The sequence below is a fragment of the Plectropomus leopardus genome, chromosome 8 (assembly GCF_008729295.1).
Source record: "Plectropomus leopardus isolate mb chromosome 8, YSFRI_Pleo_2.0, whole genome shotgun sequence".
Lineage (NCBI taxonomy): Eukaryota > Metazoa > Chordata > Actinopteri > Perciformes > Serranidae > Plectropomus > Plectropomus leopardus.
Genome location: NC_056470.1, coordinates 32,267,628 through 32,294,129, shown reverse-complemented (window position 1 = coordinate 32,294,129; position 26,502 = coordinate 32,267,628). Strand labels below are relative to the sequence as shown.

General features: G+C 39.2%; 1 protein-coding gene across 1 annotated transcript in view; it reads right to left on the bottom strand.

Annotated features, from left to right (window-relative positions):
* Positions 1–1,476: 1,476 nt before the first annotated feature.
* Positions 1,477–26,502, bottom strand: part of src (v-src avian sarcoma (Schmidt-Ruppin A-2) viral oncogene homolog) — a 42,988-nt gene continuing 17,962 nt past the window's right edge. Inside the window, exons 2-12 of the mRNA XM_042491158.1 lie at positions 17,078–17,339; positions 16,722–16,821; positions 12,919–13,017; positions 11,300–11,403; positions 8,464–8,613; positions 8,203–8,358; positions 6,708–6,887; positions 5,908–5,984; positions 5,646–5,799; positions 4,582–4,713; positions 1,477–4,441 (exon numbers count right to left, since the gene is read on the bottom strand). Of these exons, the coding sequence (XP_042347092.1) occupies positions 4,233–4,441; positions 4,582–4,713; positions 5,646–5,799; positions 5,908–5,984; positions 6,708–6,887; positions 8,203–8,358; positions 8,464–8,613; positions 11,300–11,403; positions 12,919–13,017; positions 16,722–16,821; positions 17,078–17,330 (1,614 nt within the window). The 5' untranslated portion in view covers positions 17,331–17,339 and the 3' untranslated portion in view covers positions 1,477–4,232. The remainder of the gene's footprint in view (positions 4,442–4,581; positions 4,714–5,645; positions 5,800–5,907; positions 5,985–6,707; positions 6,888–8,202; positions 8,359–8,463; positions 8,614–11,299; positions 11,404–12,918; positions 13,018–16,721; positions 16,822–17,077; positions 17,340–26,502) is intronic.

Sequence of the window (26,502 nt, the reverse complement as noted above, 5' to 3'; positions counted from 1 at the left end):
AGCGCGAGCACCGGCGGCACGTGACGACTGGCAGAGTGGGTAGGTGGTTATTAAGGTGATATGGTTATCCTGAGGGCAGTTTGCGTGGATCACTGATATCACTGATCTCTTCTCCAAATAACTTTGGCAAATAAAAACAACAATGATGTAATAATTGACTGTTTTAAGTAAGTGGTGGAGTAATTTAGTACGTTTACCCGACAACACCTTTGTGTTTTAACGACATTGGCACTACTTCCTCATATTTTGGGATTCACACAGAAACCACTGCTGTGTGTGCAGGAGATTAAAAAAAAAAAAGGAAAAATTAATAATATTAACAACAACAGCAACATTAACAACAACAACAACAACAACAACAACAACAACAACAATAATAATAAGCATTATTATTATTATTGTTATTGTTATTATTATTGTTGTTGTTGTTGTTGTTGTTGTTGTTGTCTTTTTTACACAAATGGTGGACAGTAATTTAGTACATTTACATAATGTTTTCTAAATACATGATTAAATCACCCATTGCAGTCCTGTCCTCACCATTCACAACATTAACAAGCTGCTTACATGCTGATGCATTTGTAAGGATGATCAAATAGTATCATGTAATTTAACACTGGCAGGGGCGTGAATTATTAGTACATTTACCTTTGATATTTTGGGGACATTTTGATGATTATACATTAGTATTTTTAAAATATTTTAATACATCTTCCAGAACTGCATCATACTGTATTTGCTATGCTATACTTTATTATACTTTACTAAATTATACTCATTATTTGTAAACATAAGTATATAATAACACAATGCTTTTCAATATTGTACTGTTAATTAACAAAAACATAATTCTAAAGTCAATATTTGTTTGTGGGTTTAATGTGTTTTTTATATCACTGTAAACACTCACATGACTTTCTGCTCAATTGTATTATTATTATTATTTTTAAATCTTTTGTACCATTTTTTGGTCTCGAACAGCTTCGCAGGTGTCTCACCAAGGTGACAAATCATCCACCTTCCCCTCCGCCTCCTGATGACAGTCTGTTCATATATGATGTCACTTTAGAAACATTGATAAGATCCATATAAAAAATGTGTAAATGTAACATATTTATGGTTTGTAGAAATACAATTCCAACATTTTTTTTCTGGCCACTGGACTGCTATAGTATTCTCATTTGAATCTAATCAAAATGTGATAACTGCATAGCCACCTTCCAAAAATGATTGCAGGACTAATGTGTATTTAAATACACAATATTCAAGATAATGCAGCTGAAAATGAAAAAAAATTAAAAAAAAATTCAAACCAACCCACTGAGGCAACTGACAAATCCACAGAATGAAAGTAAGAAGCAGGTCTGTTATCGGATTTGACCTTTGATCACAGCCTTATTGACTAACCTAATATACAAACTATGAGTTCTCTGATTATAGAAACAGAACTTCATTCAGCTGATAAACATGATAGGATACAGTCGGCAATATACAAATTTTATTCAAATGTACTTTTTCAAATTTGAGCAATATTCAGTAGGATTTAACAAAGCGCTATTCGTCTGAAAATTCCCATCAGATACAGTAGAAAAGAGTATATATAGGAATATCACAGATTTAAAAAAATATCTGCATAGCCAGAAAGAAGACCCACAGAACCCCACAGGAAAAAGTCCTTGGCTTGTAAGCAATGCTGCGTACAAACAATACCATCTTTTTTTCGTGCACTTTTTGCTCCTCAGCGCTCGGTGTGAAAAGTTGGGGACAAAGCCACACAACCTGACCACACCCATGCAGCTCAATGCATTCATTGTGGCATAACCCATGTCCACAGGACACAGTAGACGCTACATCAAACTCCTCCCACTGGTGGCAGTCACATCATCTTCTGTATGGAGTTATGTAATCATAATGAGCTTTATGAACAACGAGCTGGAGATCAAACCGTTGAGCGATTGTGGAAGCACAGACGATGGCAGCACAGAGGTGTACCCAGAAAACAACAAAAAAAACCCAAGAATGACATTTGATTTCCTGCTCATTTACCAGCCTCTGAAGCAGCACCAAAATTATTCGAAGATTATCACGATGTAAACATTTGTGGTTTTGATTGTATGATGGGAGGGAGTAATGCTGGTAGACGATCAGTATCTGGCAAGACCGAACAGCCGAGAGTCACCAGTTCTGTCGGTCATTTTGAAAATGTACAACCAAGATACATTTCACAGAAATACGTGCCCACAAAAAAAACATACTTGTAATGTAAAAGTGTTTCTATAATATATATATATATTTATATCATTATTGTCAGATGTTATTGAACCCATAAAAGTACCATAAACATTAAAGTTTGAGTGATGATGCCAAAGGCAAAATAAACAATTGGGTTATCTTAAAAGGAATAAATTATAAAGATGATATATACAAAAAAAATAGCATTAAGGGTATTTACAATTAAGTTTCAAGATGCCAATTCATTTGCTATACATGCTGTTTATATGGGAAGGCTTTCTCCTCTTACTCCTTACAGGCTGGAAGGAGGCATAACCACTGCCGCTCATTTATCACAGAAACATAATATCTCCAGTGTATGATCGTGCACAAAGATGCACTAATTAGGAAAATAACTGAGGCTTATTAAAGATAGAATTCCTCATATTAAAGCTGGGGTAGGGGACTTATTTTAGAGCCATTTTTTTGTTTTAAATTGGTTGAAATTCTGGTAATGTCCCAACACAAATTAATATAGGGTATGCGCTTAAAAAAAAAAGTCCATCCAACCACTTCATTCCTGCAGAGAAAACTGCCTGCACTGCAAAAAAGGAAGATGGACTTATCAAAAAAGGTCTAAAAGAGAGTCTGACAATAAACGAAAGAAAACCCCAACAATATCGGCAAGGTGTTTCAGACATGGAGTGAAAATGTTGCTAATAGTTTAGCCTTCTGCCAGAGGCAAAGGAGAGAAAGCAGCAGCTCTATTTTTCGCCTATTCCAGATTTCTACCTACCCCAGCTTTAATAAAGTCCAGAACTGAAAGGAGACATTAAAGAAGATTCACCTGATTTTAATTTAAATGCTTGAAAACAAATCAGCATCTTGAAACCGATGCTGGTGAGCCGGTTGGTTCTGTACACAGGCGCAGGAGCAAACAGTGGATTATTCCTTTACAAAGTAGAACTGCTTTCGCAACTCAAACTTCATTGTAAGAAAAGTAGTAAAATACACTTTTACACAGTAGAAGAGAGTACAAAAGAGATTTTCATTGGCACAAAAATCCTTGCAGCAGAATTCTTGTCTTCTCCATCCTGAGATGACCGTTAGTGATCAGTAGCCTTTTTTTTTTTGTAAGAAAAGTCATAATTAGAAAATAGAGAGGCAAACGCCGCCTCTTCTCTTCTTTGAGTTGAGCTGTATGTTGGTCACAGCGATTAACCAATTCGGCAAATAAGACTGCACACTCTTATAAGTATAAAGGGTGTTGGTCTCGTACTAAGTCTCACAGCAGTTGGGAAACTAGTGGAAATGTTGCACAGGGGAAGCATCGTTATAAAATAAAATCATTCACCTGAATATGTTCCAGTTGATCCAGGTCTGATAGCAAAATAAAACCCACAATATCCCGGCAAAATGTATGTCCCAAACAGTTTCTTCTTAAGTCGCAAAATGGAAGACAGACTCTTGAATGTTTCAAATGGTATCCCAAAGATAATGTAGTAAAAATAGACATCCTGAAGTGATGCTTTCAGCAGGACAGCGCTCCAGCTTTCATCCTCTGGACTCCCAAGTTTGACAATAACGCAGTCTTTTTATGCCATAGTCACTTAACACAGGAAGAGTGCATGGGGAATGTATATTATACGGGCACCTTACAAACACAAAGAAGGTAGAAAATCCTGCTTGGGTGTGTAGGGTGTTGATTTTATAGAGAAAATTTACACAGTATGATAAAACTCAAAATAATACCACAGTTTAGTCTTTTACTTTGAAAACCCTTGGAGCGGACGTGTCTGAGAGCTGACAGTGACTTTGGAAAGAGGCAGGAACTGAATGATTGGTTTGATGTCCCACTGATACTCCTCAATGTCTCACTGATTGTACCCAGAATGCAGTCGGCTTTCTGCCCCGTTATACTGTACATACATACCCCTCACACATACTCATCCATGCACTCTGAAGTGGATGCACATGCTCAGTTTTGCGCATGCATGACGCATGCACGTTTCCCAGCCCGGTTACAGGTTCTCTCCCGGCTGGTACTGAGGCTCCGTGGAGGTGAAGTAATCCTCCAGGAAGCCCTGCAGGTACTCGAAGGTGGGCCTCTCCTCGGGCTCTTTCCTCCAGCAGGTCAGCATGAGCTCATGCAGGGACTCGGGGCACTCTGCTGGGCACGGCATCCTGTAGCCGCGCTCCACCTGGTCCAACACCTCCCGGTTTACCATACCTGAGAGAGCAAAGGAGACACATAATCATAATTTGAATCATATGACCAGTAGACTCCCAGCCGTAAATCTTAATGAGGATGGAGAATGACGTCAGTAACTGAGTCTAGGTTAAAAAGATTAAGAGAGAAATGATCCTTGCCTGGATAGGGCACTCGGCCTTTAGTGGCCAGTTCCGTCAGCAGGACCCCGAATGACCATACGTCAGATTTAATGGTGAAGCGGCCGTACAGAGCAGCCTCGGGAGCCGTCCACTTGATGGGAAACTTGGCTCCTGCAGGAGGAAAGGTTTATCAGCAGGTTAAAATGAGATCATTGTAGCACTGACTGAAATGAAAGCACAAAACATCTGCGGCACAAATCACAAAGTTTCCTCAAAGACAGTTGGTAACTTTTATGACAAGTATTTTTTATATACAGTATATATTTCTGGAAACTGACACGACATCCACACAGTTTTCCATGAGACAGACATCATGCATTCATGTGATGCCGGAATAATCGGTAAAATTAGTTTCCGACAGGGAAAATTCACATGAATGCCCCCTCAAGTTTGAACAACAACTCAGAAAGTCAGTGAAAATTTTGGTGCACAACATGTCGAGTTTATGTCATATTCTGCAGAAACATGGCGGCCGAAAGTAAATGTTTGGTTGATGGTGAGAAACTTTAGAATAATTTACATAATGCATATCATTTTCTATTCACAAGTAAATTGTAATATGGTATTTGTTTTATCAGTTAGTTGCTGACCACATAGAGAGACCTAGATTAGTTTACACAGATAACAAGTCAGATAAAGCAATATTTTAGTGGTTTGAGGGAATGTACTGGTGCAGAAACAAGTCTCGGGCAAAAATCCATAAAAAAAAAAAAAAAATCTACATCACGACTTAAAAGCTCAGGAACACACCAAAGTCAATTTTCCAACTCGTGAAATGGGACCATCCAATGCAATAGTCTGTGAAAAAAATCATGTTCTTCCTCCTTAAATCAAATCAGACATGCTGCAGGAAAAAAATGAATCACTGAACTGATCATAACTCACACACAGGCCTCTATAACCTGTGATGTGGGGCCATAAAAAGATATGATTGCATATTAAGTTATTACTCATGCTAAAAGCTGTGTAACCACTGTGTCACATTAAGACACGGTGCACAAAAAGCAAACACTAAAAGCTAACCACACCCATCGGTGTCTTACCTTGCCTGGCAGTATATTCATTATCTTCAATGAGGCGAGCTAAACCAAAATCAGCCACTTTGCAAACCAGATTATCTCCCACCAGGATGTTAGCAGCTCTCAGGTCTCGGTGCACGTAGTTCATCCTCTCCACGTACGCCATCCCTGAAGCAATCTGGCAGAAAGAGACGAAGCTTTGTGACGGTCTGCACTGAAGGAAAACACCCAAAATACACATTTTGAATTGATTTATATGATGCAGCAGTAAATTATTAGTGCTGACCTGTGAGGCCATGTCCACCAGCTGGGGGAGGCGGAGCATCTTACCCATGTCCCCTTTCAGGAAATCCAGTAAGCTACCTGTTGACAGGGACACATACTGCGTTATGTTTTTTGATGTGTTACACATTAATTCCTCTATAATAATTGCAATAACAATAATAATAATAATAATAATTATTACATTAATTTATGAAGCACTTTTTAAAAACATGTTACAAGACTGCCGAAAAAAACATAAAAGTATAAAATCATCATCATTCAATCATCTTTCATTATGAAAGAAAACAGGCAAAAAACTATTTGGAGTTTCAAAAAATTAATAAGAAAAACATTTATAAAGGGAATAAAAGATGGTTCAAATGAAATTAAAACTTCAATACAGTCAAGAAAGACTTTTCAATAAAAGTATGTTTCAAAAAAAAAATTAAAGAAAGATCACTGATTCAAGCAATCTCATATAATTGGACGACCTTGGGGCCCTGACCAAAGCTTTCAGTGTCATTTTTAGAAAAGACTACATTTTAAAAATGTTTTGGTTTCTGCAGATAGGAAATGCATAATAGCTTGAACTGATTTTGATTGGCTCTGCTCATAAATCCTTACTGTCATGCAGGTTTTCAGTGAATTTACTCAAACACCTTTTCAGCTAGGCTACAACTGTAAATATAATGTAAATATTAAATAAATAATATAAATAATGTAAATATTAAATAAATAATATAAATAATGTAAATATTAAATAAATAATATTAGTAATAAGTAATAAATAATAAGTAATAAGTGCGATTAGTCCACGCTGACCTTGTCCCATGTACTCCGTGACGATGTAGATGGGCTCCTCGGACACCACAGCGTAGAGCTGAACCAGCTTTTCATGCCTCAGCTTCTTCATGACCTGAGCTTCCTGGAGGAAGGCCTCAGGGGACATCGTGCCGGGCTTCAGGGTCTTAATCGCCACCCGTGTCGTACCGTTCCATGTTCCTGATAAAAGATTTTCTTCTTTAAAAACCAAGTCAACAGCACTGCTAAGGACAGAATAATGCCAACAACAGTCATTTCCAGCCAGTGGTACCTGCACCCAGGGGGGTCGCTCTAATAACTGTCTTTACTTTTGCACTGCATGCACTCAGATTGTTTTATTGTTATGCTATAACTGCCTTGTTTGCTCATATCTTGTGCATAAATCTTTGTGTACTGTAAAGCGTACTGGACAGATGGGAGGAGTTTGATGTAGCGTGTGTACTGACTTTGTGTAAACAAGTATTAGAAACACATGATGACACATGACACATTAATCTAATACCCTTATCTACAGAACCTTTTTTTTTGTTTTTGTTTGCCTCTCTACTTATTTTTCTACCTTTATGTTATTTTATTGCTTTTATTTATTTAATTATCCCACTTTTCTCCCACCTTTTTATTTGTCCATTCTATTTTATTGTTTTTATTTATTTTCTAATAGTTTAATGTATTATCTCTCTATTTATGTCCTCTTTTTACATGATTGAAAGCTCTCCATGATTATTTGGTTGTGTATATTTGTTTTTGCATGTTTAAATAAACCAATAAAAAGAGAAAAAAACAAAAAAAGGAATGAATTGTCTTCTTCATGTGCTTATATTGCATGCTTTTATGCCTTTCTGTTTATCTTAACACCAGGCCCAGGGACAACAACTAAAATAAGCCTTTGGCTAACACTGACACATTTACAGCAATGCTCATTAAAGTGCACTGCTCCAGTGAAAATAAAATCATAAATAAATAAAAATATATACGACATGTTTCAAATATGAATAAGAACAATAACACAAATTAACTAACTAACTGAGGCAGCGATGTAAAATTACTGTTTTTTTGCTATTGGAAATTGCAGTCTGATGGAAGAGTAAATCAGTGAAATCTCTCTCTCTCTTTAATATATATATATATATATCATACACTTAAACTGATGTTTAGGCAGATAAAATATGTTTTGTTGTGTGGTAATCCACTGATTATGGATAAGAACCTCATATAACCCCATTGCAAAAGATGTGAACTATCCCTTTAGAGAAATGAGAGTTATCAAATATACTTTTTGGATTAAGATTTGACCAGGGTATGACTTCTGTATGCACGTTGATCTTCACTCAGTTTGTTAATATTTTACCGGAAGTGTGCCCTGAAACTTCCTCTTTCGGTGAGCAATATCTCCACAGAAAGACAGAAAACCAGCAGAAGCACTTTCTTTTCTCATTGGTTTGGGTTTGGAGACACACAGGGGTTTGTTTAGGAAATAGATCAAAGTGCGGCTTACCCATCCAGACCTCTCCGAAGCAGCCCTGCCCGAGCTTGAGGTCGAGACGCAGGGACTCTCTGGGGATCTCCCAGGCGTCCTTGGATAAGCCCTGAGTCTGCGGCTTCAGCACAGGACAGATGTCTGTCAGACTGTGACACAGCCCATCAGCGTGCTCTGGTGGACACAGGAGAAGACGTGGTTAAAAAAAAATACATCATCCAAATCAAGAGACAGAGGGAGAGTTTGACTTAATAAACATATACAACAGTATGAACTCACTGCGATAGTGGTTGACAAGCTGCTGCAGGTTGCTGAACTGCGTACGCGATGTGATGTAGAAGCCTCCGCTGTCCAGCTTCCTGATCTTGTAGTGCTTCACGTTCAGCCCTTTGGTGTTGTCATAGTCCAGAACAGACAGACAGTAGGCACCTGCAGAGAAGAACAGCAAATATGATAATGCACGACTTATTGATGATAAAATTACATTCTAATAATCTGGATCAAAAGTAGTTTTATTTAAGACAAAATCTAAAATATATATTTTTTTTTTTTATCCCTGATGTATATTTTTATTCTGTTCTATTCTATGGACTTTTATCTACATTTTTTAAATTTGTTTGTTTTGTTTCTTTTGATATTTTATTGTCTAATTCTAATTCTTGTATTTTTTAGTCTTGCAAAACTTCATGTTGTTGTTTTACTTTAAAAAATCATTTTGATTTACCAGAAAATCTGGAAATTTGAAAGTATATTATATATATATATATATATATATATATATATATATATATATATATATATATATATATATATATATATATATATATATATATATATATATTAAAAAAAAGGGCTAGGGGAAAACTGTATTTAGAATATTCATAATTCCATTTTTTAAATTATGTTACAAAATTATTATAATTTCTTCTTTTACCAATTTTCAAGTAATTTTCTTGAATTTTTTTTACTATTACCTTGCTGATTTTGAGGTCTTTGGGGTCTTTTCTTCTTCTGTTGCCAATTGCCATCTTTCCATGTTTTTGAAAGAAATCAAGACAATTTGCTCCAGTTTCAAATGGTTAAACTGAGTGTGTGTTATTTTAGTTTAGCCATGTGAAGCGATTTGGACTGTTTATCTGCAAGATGCCATATAAAGTTAAATAAAGTTGAGCTGAGTTATACAGGGTGATAAACATGTTTGCATGGACGACAAATTTGACTTTTTCTTTGGTGACAGTGCGCTCATTACTCCAGCAGAGGGCAGCCTCAGTCAGATGATAAACAACAGTCTGACTCACAGCGGCTCAAGGCGATGCCTCCCCCTTTTCTGGGTGTTTGAACTGGGTGATTTGGCCTGTGGCTGCAGTCCTCAGCCTCAGCTCCACACTGACCTAATTCTGTCGGGCTCACCCACCCAGCACCTCCCCACTCGCTCCTGCTCACTCACTTTCCCTCCATCCATCCCCACCTTGTCCCCTTTCTCATTTAATGCAGAGCTCACAAACGCAGCCAATAATAAGAAACTACAGGAATCCTGCAATGTACACAAATCACACACAGACACGCACACAGAGCGAGCTGAATCCGTGGGGACTGTGACGCTGCAGCAGCAGAGCAGCTGCCTATCAGAACTATCTCCAGACTCAGTCCCACAGGCGGCACGTCCAACCTTTCCCATCTGCCTGATTCGTCTCTCTTCTGTACCCTCACCGCCACACGACTGATACGACGCAGTAGGGTGCACAATGAACAGCAGGGTGTCACGTCTTAATGCTAGACAGATTTTGCTTTCTTCTTCTTGGTGCATTTTGGTAAGACATGTCCTGAGCTTCACGTTGAGAGTGTATGTTTTACAGGTTAATAAAAAATGAAGAGGCCTAAAAACCTTATAACATCTAAGAAAAGGTAAAGGAAAAGGCTAGATGTTGCAGCAAGAATGTTTCTCATAAATTTCTAGGACAAAATGTTCTCTGGGTGGGACGGCACACCAGAGACGGAATAATTAGGTCCCCAGAGTCCTCACCTTTACAAACTTATTTCCCCACTCTGTGTTGGACCCCCGGGCTGTTTGAGGATGCCAAAAGTCACAACACGCCTTAGAACCACTGATGCATAGTTTGACTCTTTAAAGGGACAGTTCACCCCTAAAATCAAAACCACGTATTTTCCTCTTACCTGTAGTGCTATTTGTTAATCTTGATTTGTTTTGGGGTGATTTTGTTTGTGTTTGTGAAATCAGCTGTAAAGATGTCTGCCAAAATGTTCTGAGAACGGTACAATGCTGTTTCAGAGGCAAGTTTTCTTTTAGTTGTTCTAGTTCGAATGTTCTTCTTAAAGTTTGGGTAACAATATCTATAAACATAAAAAAATGAAAAATTTGTGTCATTAAATTACATATTCATGGAAAAATTGGCTGGATGCTGAAACGCATCTAAGGATTAATTGTTGTTGTTGTTGCCTTTTTTTTTTTTTATCATGTTCTACTTTAAGAACCTGCCAATGAAATAAAGGCATTTTAACTTTTTTCTTTTCTTTAAAGACAAGTGCCCTGGTTCCTTCCTGTTTTTCTAGATTTGTTTTTTCACAAAGCTCTCCTGTTTTTTATTGGCTTTTCAGAATTAAAATTTAGTTTTAATAGATTTGAGTAACGTTTAGCCGAAGCACAGGAGCCAGTGATGAGTCCACCAGAAGCACCACGAGCCAAGTGCAATCTAGTTCCATTATGTTTGAGAGAAGGATGACATCTCTACAGCTCATATCTCCAACACCAACAAAATCTAGCCTGATAAATAGCACTATGAACTTTCATTTTAGGGTGAACTGTTCCTTTAATAGAGCAGCAGATTTGATTTGCTGCAGGTGCAATAAAATATCTAAAAAAAAACCCTACTGTGCATTGCAAAGCAATGGGAATTTGTCTAAATTTCAGGAATATGAAGAACTTTTTCAGGAAAACCTCATTTTTTATTTTAAAGCATTTGGCTTTTTGATTCCAATAACACGTTTTGGTTGAGACTCAAGATATATCGACGTGTGATACCCAACCTTACAGTCTACAGAGGCAGAATTAGTGATAAGGTTAGTTCTTTGTAGCTACAAAGCTGCACACACTAACCTTTGGTGGTCTCACTCTCTCGCACCAGGAAAGTCCCCCTTCGGTTCTCCAAACTTAGCAGCAGCCTCTCAGAGTCGCGGCGAGTGATTTTACCAAAGTACCACCTGGTGAGGTTGAGATGAAAAAAAACAAAAAACATGGGACACACAGGGAGCAGGATGGTAAGGGGGAGAAGATGTATGTAGGTGGAAGAGAAGGAACGACGAAGTGAGGGTGAGATATTGCTGTTCGTGGTTTCAGAAAGTGCAGTGAAACTCTGTCTATGCAATCCAGATGCAATGCACACTAATGCCTACAGTGCAACAGCTGCTTACCTGGACTCTAGAGTCAGTCTGAGATGACTGGAGGGGCAGGAGGAAAAGTGAGAAATCCAGTTGTTATAAAAGTATAAAAGTGTAGCTTGATTGAATAAGCAGGCAGGTTAGCATGTAAAGATCAGCACTGTGCTCCCCAGCAGCAGAAAACCGTAAACACAGTCATTTACAGGAATACAGCAGTTTGGGAACTATGCTTTTATTTATTTTCTTGCTGAGACTTGGATGCAAAGATTTATACCACTCCCATGTTTGCACGGCAAATGTGACGCTATTATTATTATTATATATATTTTTTCGAGAATTATTATAGTCACTATTATGTTTGCACAAAATGATATATATTAGAATTATTCTTATCTTATAATGTCCTATCTTATTATTTGCTCAGTCCATCTTGTCTGTCTTCTTCCTCCTCAGCTGCAGACAGGAGTACAACCTCCATCTACCTTCATGTATGCGTTGCCTATCAATACCCTGTTTTTGTTATAGTTTTGTTTTTTTTTTACTGCCCTTTTGCACTTGTACTACAAAAAGATGTCTGGAAACATAAAGACGCAGCTAGCCTGGCTCTGTCCAAAAAAAATACTACTGGATTATGAGCGGGATTGTTTCTCAGCCAGGAGCAAGCTTGAGTGCTAAATTCTGACTTTGTTCTGGTTGCCTGTTTGCATGATTTTTCAAAAAAAAAATGTGTTCAGGTTCCTTTTTGAACTGGTCACGGTCCTGAACTGACCTGCATGCACAAAAGAACAATAACAAAAGCATCGCACAAAGTATAATGTCTTACTGAAGTAAACATGGAGGCCTCTGAAGTCACTGTTTCCATACTTTCCACCATTTCTGCTGCCCTGAAATGTCATGCAAATGTCACAATGTCCCACTCGTAACTACTACTGTGGAGGGCTGTTCATGTGCTCCTTAACAGAAAAAAACTGAAAATACAATATTTCCGAGGAGCACGTGAAGGCAGCATAAGGTAAGTTGGATTTGTCACCTGGACAGAGGCTAGTGTAGCTGTCTGTCCTCCGCCTGTTTCCAATCTCCATGCTAAGCTAAGCTAAACAGCTACTAACTATAGCTTCATATTTAACAGACAGACATGCGAGTGGTATCAACTCTCTCATCCAACTCTCAACAAGAAAGCAAATAAGCGTGACACTGTTTCTTCTGAGTGCTCATTTTAAATTCACATTGAAATAAGAAGCAAGAAAAAATTCTTGGCAAACATTTGAATGTTAATTCTTTCATGTCTCTGATGAAAGACAGATACAAGAGACAGAGCAGGAATAAAAAGAGCTTTACTCTTCTGCCTGGATGGAGTCAGATGGAGCCACATAATTGCTGGGGATGTAACCGCTCTCTCCAGTGGTCAGGGAGCGCGCCAGCCACCAGTCGCCTTCCCTGCACAGATGAAACGATAACACACAGCTTCACCGAGGCTCCTCACACATCCAGAACACAAATAAAACAGACTTTATGGCTTTAAGGGCTGCTGTTTATCAAGTGTCTCTCAACATAAATATATTGCTGCTGATCATTTTTGCAGCCTCTTAAAAGTTTTTAGTTCCCACAGTAAATGAGCTCTTTGCTCCAGGAGGAGAAGCTTGATAAATGCAAGCCTGAGTATAATATGTTAAAAAATATGTATTTGGTGGTAATGTAATTATAAGCAAACATGCATTCATGTGGGGATGACAACAGGGAGGGGTGGTGTTTGTATGCTACACTTAATCAGGGAGTGGGTAGCTTTGCAGCACTGTAAAATTACAGTTTGATTTAAAGGCCGAAGCCATGGAGTTACCACTGAGGAGGACCAAATCTGCGGGGTGTCCGCCCCGGAAATAATCATGAGGAAGTACAGCTATATCATATACTATACAAATATTGTCTATATAAATTACACATGCAGCGCCACATATACTGTATGTATGACACATTGCTCAGACTTGAGGTGGGCTGTTTGACAAATATAAAAGTAATATATGTTGGTTGAATACGCCCAAAAGCTGTGTTCTGCTTGAGTACGGCAACACCACTTGGACAGACCTAATACAGAACTGTCTGCAGTACACTGTCAAACTAGAGCCGGTAGTAATAATAATGTTTCTTTTATTATAAAGCTGGGATTTCTATGCAGTAAAAAGACACAAACACCTTTGAAATCAGTGCTTTATGGTCAGAGAAAGCAGTGAAAAAGGGGATTTGTGGCATTTGCTTTTCTCAAGGGGTGCAAAACTACTATAATTCACTGTGCTATATCGCACCATAGATGCTCCAGCTGGTGGGTGACGTAATGTGAGCTTGTTCATTTTCACAAGGGAAACAATATGACGGCTGGCTGGTAACAAACAATCTCGAATTACAGTTAAACAGTAAACTCAAAGATGTTTCTAAAACATTTCAGACAAGAAAGTTTTCTATAATTCTGTTACCAGGGTTGGAAATTTGTACCGGCCACCAGCCAAATGCTGGTAAAAGATGCAAGTGGCTGCTAGATTTGCTTCAGTCATCACCAGCCAAAAAAAAACCCAATAGTAATAGTGGCTGGTTGATTTTGGAATCTACCGGCCACAGTGGCAAGTGGACAAAAAAGCTAATTTCCAACACTGTCTGTTACACATACTACCAACATTGTTACGATACAAAGCTGGCTGAAAATTATCATTGTGATTGCATAAATTGATTATTTTTCGAATGGTCTTGCCTGGTTGCCTGTCTTGAATATAGATTTTTTTTTTAAATTGATATATGGAGGGGACATTTTTAGCATATTTGAATAATAAGGGTGATGTTTTCCCCCCAATATATATCATTATACTGCCTTGGTTTGATTATATGAGTTGCGTCCAGGCAACTTGAAGTGAATATAGTGCTGCAAGGCTTCACACCAACTCCCCTTGACTACAGTACTGAGGGTTCATGGGGCAGAGTTATGTGGTTGTGCCTTTCTAGTGAAGTGGTATTACAGTGCAAAAGTACTGAATATGCTTCAGGTGATACAAACACACAGGCAGATCAAACAGCAAATACAACACCAGAGAAGCTTCACAAACCTGCAGTTCACCTTCCTCCTGTAAAAAAAATGTGATGGTTTGTGATGGAAAGGAGAGATGGAAGGGAAATGGTGGGAAAGAGAGAAAGGGGTTAAAGAAACACAGAGAGCACGTTATGAGCAGTGGAAGAATAGCAGAGTACACAAAAGATAATATAGTGCATAAGGCAAAGAGTGTAAAATATTTAAACGGTTACATAACTTGCAGACAAGGGAGGCACAATGATGAGGCAAAAGGGTGAAAACATGCAGAATATTACCATAATAAAAGCCTCTGAGTTTACTGTGCATGGCTGTATCATTAAACCGGACCAATCAGAAAGATAAGATGAGCCTGACTGACACCTAATTTGACTGTGATAACCCCGTGGACTAATCTTAGAGATGGTTAATGGATCCTGGGTGTACTTGACCCAATAATGATCCAGGTCTTTGGCTTAAGGGGCCAGATGCAGCGTTAATCCACTATTGTCCTCAGTTCCTGCCTTCTAGGTCAGCAGTTTGTTTGCCGGGGTGCAGCACTACAGTATATGGTTCACTGCACCTCTATTGATTCATAACCCCAATTTTAAAAACAAGCATGACTCCCCTAAATAGGTTCTGTTGTGTCAGATAACTGGGTCTCGCACTGCGTCTACTTTCTCAGGAAACGGCAATAAAAATAGCCGTTTGCTCACCGAGGTGGGCTGAGCTGGTAGAGTAATCAGTCTTTTGTGAATGAAGCAGGAAAAAAAAGTGCAGCTGACACAAAAATCGAGCTCTGCTGAGAGAAGCCCGTCTCTATGGTTACAGAAGGTTTCAGAGAGACGACAAGTGACATGCATTTCGGGGTGCAAAGCAGCCAGTCAGACAACTGAGCAATAACTCAGACAGACAAACTGTGGACGTGTCTGTTATTCAACATCAACTGTGTATGAAAAAAGTGTTCTTGGTTTTATAACCCCAGTTCCAAAAAGTTTGGGATGCTGTGTAAAACGTGAAAAGAATACAATGAAGTAATTTGTTTATCCTTTTTTGACCTATATTCAATGGAATACAACACAAAGACAAGATATTTAATGTTCAAACTGATAGATGTTATTGATATTTTTCATAAATATGCACTCATTTTGAATTTGATGCCTTCAAAGTTGGGGTAGGGTCATTTTTACCTCTCTGTCATATCATCTTTTCTTTCAACAATGTTCGGTTAGTGTTTGGGAACTGAGGAGACTAACTGTTGAAGTTTTTAAAGTAAAAATATGACACAACACACTCACTTACTATTAAACTTTTTAGACTGGGTGCTAAATCCTCAAAGTGGATATTAATGCAGTCAAAATTAGGACAGCACTCCGATTATAGCATTTTAATACAGAATAACAGTATTATGTATTTATATCACAAAGAAATAAACAATAAATATAAAAATAGATCAGTAAGTAAATAATAATAATAATAACTGAGGATTCTAACTGTTTAGGTTTTAAAATAAATTATTAAATGTATTATTTATCTTATTTCTTTCCTATTTTTGCTTGATATACAACTTCAGGGGCCCAACAGTCCGGAGTCTACATTGTTGTATTTTTGCTTCATAATGTGCCACACATTTTCAATAGAAGGCCGGTCTGGAGTGCAAGCGAGTCAATTACCTGCACTCCTTTACTATGACGCTGTGCCATTGTAACACCTGCAGAGTGCAGCTTTGCGTTGCCTTGCTGTAATAAACAGGGACGTCCCGGAAAAAGGTCTTTAAGGTGTTTGAATGTTGCTCCAAAACCTGTATGTACCTTTCAGCATTCATGGTCTCTTTACAAACATGCAGAAAACGTGATGCAGGCATCCAATTCAGAATGAGAAAAAAAAACAATGATATTTATCCCTTTAAACATCAAGTATCTTGTCTTTGTACTGTACTCAATAAACATAGCTCAAAAAGAGATTTGCAAATCACTGCATTCTGTTAAACACAGTGCCCCAACAATTAGGAATTGGGGTTGTGCTTGAGTGAACATTTAACAGAGACTGATAAAAAAACAAAGGGCATGTGATTTTTGCGTATTTTTCTTACGTGTTGTTAACTATCTGGAGGCGTTCACCCTTCCTGAAGGAGAGGTCTGAAGCTGTTCTTGACTCGTAGTCATACAATGCCACGAAGGTCGTCACACCTCCTATTATGAGAGAAAGTTTGGTTGTTACCAAAGACATACAGTACATAGAGAGGACATACAGTTAAAACTGACAACTCCACTTTTGAGACCTAAAAGACACAAAACGCTACCAGGGAGTGTGCACTCAGTGGTTGATTTAATTAACCTAGAGATAATGTTCAGTATTTTTTTACTATTGACCAAATGATTGATTTAAGAGAGGGAAGAATTTCAGTATACAGAATTGTATTTATTAGACTACAGCTCTAGTTCTCACCTGCTAGTGTGAGTCTGTTGGGAGAGGTGACGCTGTTATTGTCCACGCCTCCAAACAGGGCCAGCTCCGCATTATTGGTCATAGACTGATTACCACCCAGACCTCCATCAATAGTAGGGCTTCGGTTGGGTGTTAAGGACTGTTGGTTGGAGCTGTGGTGGTGACCGCCAGCCCCTCCGCCTGAGCTGAGGTTGCCGTCGAGGCTGCGGGCTCGCTGGCCGACATCCTTGGGCTTACTCTTGGATCCCCCCATGGTAGAAGCCTGTAGTGCAAACAGAGAAAACAGTCTGTGAGATAGCTGGTAAAAGGAAAATAAACTTAACTACAAATGTACTTCAAGCCATGGTAAATAATTTTGCATCAAACAGAGTTTCTTATGTCACTTTCTCAGTGCACATTCTTTGGAAAAAATTCCTCTGACTGCCACAACGCCAGATGCAGAAACCAGAGACGAAACGGAGAGCACGGCGCTAAACCCTCTGAGACACAGTGTCATGTAGACCACATGAACCACAGCTTCCCAACGGACGGCGGAGCAGCTGCCACTCCTTACTCTCAACACAGACATGGGATCCACTTCACCCCACCGCCACCAACTGAGCACATTCACACACAGAGCAGACATGTCGTGCATGTCTGCATGCACATGTGTCAGACACAGATGAACATACGGAGACATCAGCATTTTATAAAGTGATGGTCATTTAACCCTTTGAAATCTGGAGCAACATCACTTTTCTTATGCTGCTTTCAGACGTCTTCATAAGTTGAACCTTGAACTGATTTCTTTTAAAAACATGGGGGAAAAAGGCAATGAGTAACTTGGCAAGAAATGCTTCACAAATTTCAAAAAATTCAGTAGATTAAGAAAATAATTTTAATAAAGACAGGGAAAAACTATTTGGAATCATCATAATAACACATTTTAAATTATTTTAAAGAATTATTAGAACATTTAAGCACTTTTTTCATGGCATTTTTTGTTTTTTATGTCTTTTTTGTTTGTTTAGTTTTTTCTTGTACCTTTTACAAAGTTTTAGAATTTATTTGGGTGGGTTTCCTATAACTCTCAAATTGCGCAAATTGAAATTCATACAATGAAAATTTCAAAAAAGCTCCCATTTATCTCCAAAAAGTTTTTTACGATCTCATAAGGTGATATTTCAGGTGATTCAAAAAAGCCATATTTCACAAAACTGCAATGGAAACACTTTTATTGCTTTATAGGTCACATGATGCTATGGATATGCGCTTGTCAGTAGGAACTGGCTCTCTCGGGCATGATACAGCAGGTGATACAAGAGGTGTTATTGCATCACATAACTCTTCAAAAATTGAGCGGATCATCTAGTGGTTTTGAATCCACAATCCCTCTGTGAAATCATGGACCATCAGCTCCCAGAAATATCTCATACATGGCCGCTCCCACGTATAAGGGGCTCGCCTTTCCATTATTGCTCTCATAACACGCCTACCATGCTTCGATTGGAAATGCTTCACTATGTTCACCTGATGGCTGAACTGAGTGAGTGGGCCATTTGGTGCTGCAAGTGAGTGACTCTGTTCACATCAGATAGCTCATTTGACCCACTGTTCATTTAAAATCATTCATTAGTGCAGCTTTAATGGCAAAAATAATCAACAGATTAATTGCTGATGGATCATTAGCTGCAACTGATCCATTCCTGTGCTCTGAGGGATCATAAGACTTAGCAGCACCTTAATTAAACTGAGCTTTTCTTTTTTCATGTTGCTGAGTGTTTAACAGCAGCAGTGAAGTGGTTGCAGATATACGTAATCAGTGTGAGCATCAGCGTTTTCAGTAAAGGACAAAATTTGACACAGGACCAAAACCTAATGACAACAGATCACGGGTCAAGAGGGCAGTTTTGGATTGGATTTGGACTCTCTTCATTACTGAAGCTTCCGCCTACTCAGGCTCATGAAGTGGCTCTAATAACAGCTTAGTGCGGGGGAAATCATTACACTAAGCCAAGGATAATTTAGAGACTCAAGCCCGCGCTATCATGGGTAGATATAGCCACAGGGGTCCACTAGGAAATGCTAATTTACAGAAAACACCAAGGTGGGGAGGCTTGGGAGCCCCTCTGATAAGCAGAGGAGGGTCGGAGTGCATATGGGTTTTGTCAGGCTGCTCAGCCTTCTGCTGACATCCTCTGCCTGACTGTTGCCATTTAGGAGGCCGTGCATCTGTCGGATCTGACACTGGAGTCATGCATGAGCCCACTCTCATTCACAGGCAAACACACTAATCCGAGACAAGCGACGATACACTAGCAGGCATGCTTGCAGTCAGAGCGATGCAGTGACATATGGTGGAAAATGTGCGGCACAAAGAAGAGCACAGTCTGCAAACCACGCAAGGGGTATTAGTGAAGCTGTCACTGGTTCTTGTCGGTCATTTTGGATGCTACGAGACAAGAAGCAGAGGCAATATGGAAGACAAGGGCTTTCAGTCAGTTTAACCCTTTGAAATCTGGTGCGACATCACTTTTTTTTGCTGTTTTCAGACACCTTTTACAAGTTATTTAAACCTTTGAACCATGAGGAAATTGGTTTGGTTTCTTTAGAAAATGTGGGAAAAAAGCAATAATCATCAGAAATGTCCTGTATATTGTGAGAAATTTGTAAATTAAGAAGATAATTTTTTTTAAAGGTAAGGAAAAATGTCCAGGAAATTATATTTTTAATTATCACGATTATATATTTTAAATTATTTTTTTCAGGTATTTTTTTTTTTTAACGATCCCATATATATCATTGCCTTCTTCCCATGTTTTTGAAAGAAACCAAGCCAATCTGCTCAGGTTTCATAGAGAGGGTGTGGATGTACAGTATGTGAGCAGCGATGCAGCTCAGGAATAAATATTAAAATAGACCAAAAGCGGCAGCAGGAACAATGGAAGCAAGAGAGGCACGAGGATGGGGAGGGGAACATAATATGCGGGTTCATTTTGGGTTGGCATCATGAATGGGCGAGATGGGGGAGGATGGCGAGGAAGTGAAGAGGGGTCAATGAGGCCGGACAGTCGATATCTCCCCCCCGCCACCCCGGGGCATGTCTGCGTAAAGGGGGTCGCATCCCAGCAAGTGTAACGTCCATATAGCGTGCAGGTTGACACACACAGACACAAGAGAGCAGACACAAAGGTGACGGGTGGCTCAGCGAGCTGCTCTTTGTGTGATCTGTGCTCTCCCCGAGCAGACTGGTTGAATAGTTAATAAGCAAATCGGAGACAGAGCACAGCGGGGACGCTCTCATCTCCAGTCGTCAGATGTGTAAAAGCCTTTGCCGTTTCACACAGATGATGCTTTCACTTAAAGGGACAGTTCAAGCTAAAATCCAAAATACACATCTTTTTTTCTCATCTGTGGTGCTTTTTATCAATCTGGATTGATTTTTTTTTCTGAATGTTGGAGATATCGGCAGTATAGATGTCTGCCTTCTCTTCTGTATAATGGAACTAAATGGCACTCAGCTTGTAGTGCTCGAAGCGCCAAAAATGCATTTGAAAAACTCAACAGCAATGTCTCTCTCCAAATATCATGACCCAGTTACTGAGGATAATCCACAGACCTTGTTGTGAGCAGTTTCACTTAGGAACTATTTTCTTTCTACTAAACTACATCCACCAACCTTATCACCACACAGAAGGATGCATCCATTAGACTTATTCTGTACCACTATATTACGATATACCAGGGTATTAGAAATCTTGATGATTTTAATTACTAATAAAACTACAGACGCTCCTCTCTCTATTAAAATTGATACGGAGATGCTGTAATGAAGAGGTGATGTTTTGCGAAGCACATCACTCACCACCAGAGGTCAGTCTTTACTGGTGGAACAGGCAGCTGGTGACTGCGAGTGGTGGGGATAACATTGTAGGACCAGTTAAAACCTGGCCAACAATAGCAGAGAGAGTGCTGGAGAAAAACATGGTGCAGAGCCAGAATATTTTTGCATCTGACTCAGTGAAATCAGGGTTTATTTCAGCCAAATCAGGGTTGATAATTGATGGAACTTTAAAAAACAAAGATTAGCAAAATTAGTGGCGCGGGGGTTAAACCTAGCATGCATCGACTTATGTACGAGAGGGCTGTTCTTGTGACAGTGTGAGATGAAAACATTAATGATGCCTCTTCAGCTGAGTTGTAAGGTTAGCCTGCTCTGTGGTGCAATGTGAGTTAAAGATAGATTTTGCATGGTGATACAGTTGGAAGATATGGTTTCATCAAAAGATTTCAGGAAAAAGACATTGCTGTTGAGTATTTGTATGTATCTTTTGCCCTTTGAGTATCACAAGCCAAGTGCCATCTAGCTGCATTATATTTAAAGAGAAAGCAGACATCTTTGTGGCCGATATCTCGGCAACTCACACCAAAACAATCCAGATTGATAAGTAGCACCACAGGTAAAGGACAAATATGTATGTTTGATTTTGGGGTGAACTTTCCTTTAAAGTATTTATGGGAATTAACGCAGGTGATGTAATACTAAATTATGATTTTATCATAATTTTACCATTTAATTGTGATTTTACACATTTTCCGATATGCTGAGTATTACAATTATTACCCTTTTAGACTGCAAATGATGTCACCAAAAGAAAACTTAATCAGCATCAGTCTTATTTAATAAGTTTTACTTACATCTTTTTTATTGCAGCAAAATGTATCTAGTAGAGTTAAAAACAATTAATCTTATTATTCTAGTGAGTGTGTTTTGCAACTTCAATAAATTGAAATGAAAATACCCTCATTTAGGTTCGTGTATCGATGCAATATTGCAACATAAAATATAGCGATCCGATGCTGTGTCGATGTTTTTCTGCACCTCGACCTTAAAGGGATGTCACATTGATGAGATAATTCTGGCTTAAATAACACATTATGTAGACAGAAGTTTGTTAAAATAATTTTCCTGACTTATGCCGACAGCTGAGCGTGCTTTTAAGACAGCAGCTGTGCATGCTACAATTGCATTTGATGTGGTGAACAAATGAAAAAGACCCATTTCACTCACTCACAAATTTCAAAGCTGAATAGGATTTAGTTCCTTTGGCCAGCAGCATCCTAATACTCTGACCCAGACTGCGTACCCAGACAAACACACTGCAAACTCCCGGAAAGGGAAGACCGAACCAAGTAAACACCAAACGAAGCATTAAGAGAGTCTCAGGCTTTTCTTCACACTCGGTTTGCAACAAAGCCATCTTTTGTCAGCTCACAGCAGGCGGCATAAACAAGACACAGAAGTGGCCTGTGGCTCGAGGGCTGCCAGATCTTAGCATGTTTTAGCTCTAACAGCCGGGAGGAAATATGGAAATGAAGGAAGTCGTGAATCCAAACAATGTCATGTTTTGCAGGAATCACGTTTGCATGTGTATCATCAGCAGCTAATGGTAACGAGGGCTTGATTCTGGCCTAATAGGGCTGAGGTACTGTAACAAGCACCCACTGTCTGGGGGGGGGTGCATGTGTATCATCAGCAGGCAGGGCTGCACGAAAATCCCTCTGACCCCCCCCCCCCCCCGGACAGTGGGTGGATGGGGGATTTGCTTAATTATGCATAAGATCTGACAATGAATTCCAAATCCTTCAAGTCTCCTGGGCTTTGGGTAAATGGGAATAGTCCTTTAATATTGCTGCCGGGGTTGTTTTCCCTCTGCAGGATGCTGTTTTGCTTTCTTTCATTTGATATTAAAAGAAAACAATCCGAATTCCTGATCCTCTCATTGAAATAGAAAGAAAGAGGTGGTGTCATTCATTCACTAACAGGCTTCACTGATGGAGTTTTTTTTTTTTTTAGGGTAGGATCACGACGCTCGTCCCCCAGCTTTGTAATGAACTGTGCTCGGTTTAAGTCAGTTTAAAAAAAAACTGACTTTCATCTTTTGGGTGGGATCAAATAGTCATGAACATCAAAATTGAACAGTCCTGCTTCGGATGTTCTGTATGCAGGTTTAATGAGAGATTTCCCACTCCGAAGCCAAAGCAAACTCACCGAGTGAGACAGTGAAACTCTGCTATGCGGAGCAGCGTGTCAGGACCTGTGTGCTGCGATGACAGCTACAGTAGACCCCCTCACTTCTGCCTCACAGTGCTTGCTGCTATTAGCCCTTGGTCTCATGCATGTGCTGACAACACACCTTCACTGAAAGAGTCTTAAAAGCCTCAGGCTGCAGGTTAAAGGTCACAATTAAGCTTCTAAAGTAACGCCGTAATTACAACAATCTAACTGTTGTCGTCACATTGTAGGAATAAAATGCTGCTGCATAATGACGGTTCTTTCATTCCTCCCTGTTCACATGGTGTAATGGCTCACAGAGGCCAAGCAAAATGGGATTAGTCTGAAGCCATCTGCATTTTTTTCTCTGACACCAGCTGACTGAGATGAAATTCAGAATGTGCAGCCATGAGTTTAAAAGAAAAAAAGGATCCTGTCGGTCATGGTTAATAAATCATGATTTTGGTATCTGACTTTATTTTTTTGTGTTAAAATGAGTTATTCACATGAGATGACAAGCTATTTAGATATAGGATGCAGGATTTTCCTAAGAAACAATGTATAGACTCATACAGTAATCCCTCTTAGTCATCACTTACAACCCACTCTCAGTGTGTGGTTTTGTATTTAACTGCCTCTGCTCTCTGCCTGTATTTGTTAATTTTATTTTTATATTCTGTGAACCGGATGTTTGTGGCCGTGTGCTCCCACAGCACATAGGTGAGTAGTGGTTTTATTCTAAATAAGTAGCAACTACGAGACACTGCATTGAAAAAACGCAAATGTATCAAGACGAGACGCCAAAGTTAGATTGTATCTGGGGTTGGCTTTTACTTTCACTTCTGCTGGCGAGCGTTTGCAAACAGTAACTGACAATCTGCATAGTATACCTTATAATTTCATGTACATTTACGCCCCTTTGATGAAGCTGAAAAGATGTGAAATTGTGACCAATCAGAAGTCGTGAATGCTCAGAATTTTATGATTTTTTCAGAGATGTTGTGAATTATGATGATACACCTGCCGACTAAGTCGTCATTTCACATAACCTAACAGAAGTAAAACTGAAACCTAACAAAACTGTGACCATTTCACAATGTCAGATATTCACATTCTGGCCTATTGGTAGATGCAGTTTGTCCAAAGCATTATGATGATAGTAATAACAACTGAAAACGACCATTTAATGGGCTGATAACATTACAAAAGGTTGCCTAAATTTTAATGTGCAGATTCAAAATTATTGGGATTATTTTACAGATAAAAGCAATCCATTTAATTTGCAATTCTAGCTGCGTCAAGTGGCTGAACATCTCAGTAATCTGATAATAAATCTAACATGCGCTCTACTGGGTTTGTGTCTGTTTGTAAGTCGTATTCTTCTGCAGACAAACAGTGACGATGGTGATTACATTTCAGGCTCAGACTCAGACAGCGATGACCCGAGTTTGACCACTCGAAAACACGTCAGCTCTGGATCAGAAAAGCTAGATATGATCCTGAATGCGGCCATTGTGCAGGACATTAAGATGTCGTCTCTACAGGTCTCCTCTGCAAGTCCTCTTAGGCGAGTCGAGTGAAGAACAGCAGCCAGACTGCAGGGAGATATCATCCTGTTTTTATTGCATTTGCATAAGCAGACATCAAACGTTTAAAATCGTGTGTGTACATGTGTGTGTGTGTGCTTTGTTCCCGTCCATTCACTCAAGTGAATGGATGGACAGTCTGTACTCAGACAAAATCACAGGAGTGCAAAAACAAACTCACACTTGACCGATTACAACCTCATTCCAAAGGGGTTTTCCATTAACCCTTAGGGACTGTTTGACGCATTTTACACGCTTTTCATTCTTCATTTTTTGAGAATTTTGGCTGTGTTCATGCATATGACACCGCATATGACATTCTCAAAATTGTGTATTTTTGTTCAGTCTAGGCTTTTTCAGCTCAGCTCCAACAATAAGCCAAAAATGTGGAAACAAACTTGTTACATTCGTACTGTTGAGTGCAAAAAAATGTCCACTGGACATTTTGATCCCACAGCCATCAAAGCATAAAAACATGCGTTGTATTATTTCTGGGTTTCATTTTTGGCTTTCTTGGAATTGTAACTTTCACTATTTTCCACCTTATGACGGAATTGGGTTTTTTTTGTACCATTTTTGGCATATGGAGAAAATATATGCTATTTCCACAAGGTGCACTGTGAGAATCAAAAAAACAGGCATTTAAAGGCTTAAAATTCTGTGCATCAACGCATATTTGATATTGATTATTAGGAGTGGTGTTGATTCAAAAAATAAACTTAATGAAAGTAGAAAATTGTATCAATGTATACATTTTTTTTATAGCCTGATTTTGAAATGTGCATTTTGTGCAGAGAGAGTTGAAAAAAAATCTGTCACAGTTTCTTGTTTTTATGCATTTGTCTTATTAAGGAGGGTAGATGTAGTTCAGGGGAAAGGATGTGTGTTTAAAGGGAATGTAGACAGTCCGTGCCTGTGTGAGCGCCTGATCCTGATGTCAGCCCAGCGGATGTATTCCTTCATCTCAATGCTCTCTATGTAATTACTACAGAGGAGGGGGAAAAGTAGGGAGGCTTTGGCTCCTGCGTCACCAGCCACCAATCGTAGCATAATCCAACCCTGCTTGTTCCGTCCAGATTATCAACATCTATTCCCTAATCGTATTCGCCAAACGCTGTGATGACATTCCATCTGGGGCCTGCAAACAACACGGGCGCCGCAATGACAAGACAGGATCGACCGGTCAAACCACTTCTGCTGCTGCTGCTGCTGTTAGGCCTCAAAACACGTCTCTTATCCTGTCTCAACAAATCCGTCTGCTGTGGGAAGAAAAAAAAAATCTCCACCTAGAAGTTTATAAGCCATTTGTACCACAACAGGTGGGCTGGTTCGTGGATCTGAACAAACACCAAATGTCAACTTGTTTCTCTTCTCCTTCATCAAACAGGAATAGAGGAAATGGCTGCTTGGATGTGTTTGCACACCGGTGCTGCCCCCGCACAGGTTTCAACAAGTCCATCCACACTTCCCATTTACTTCTTCATTAGGTCAATCAGTACAAAGAGCAAATAGTAAGTAACACGGTGGGCCTCATGCAGCAACATTCTCTTAAACTTCTCTTATATTTTCCCTTCATTTTATGGTAATACCGGAGAAGTCAACTCCAAATGCCCCAAATATTCTTAACCATCCAAATCAGCTCTGTAGGTGTGCTCAGTGATCACCTATTAGCACCTATTAGTGTGAGAGAGTCTTTGCGTCTCTGGTAAAGACTCTGGCACACGCCCAAAACTGGAGAGATGCCACCAAAAACAGGCTGTCAGAAGAAGAACAGTGACGTACGGTTAAATAAACTTTAACAAATT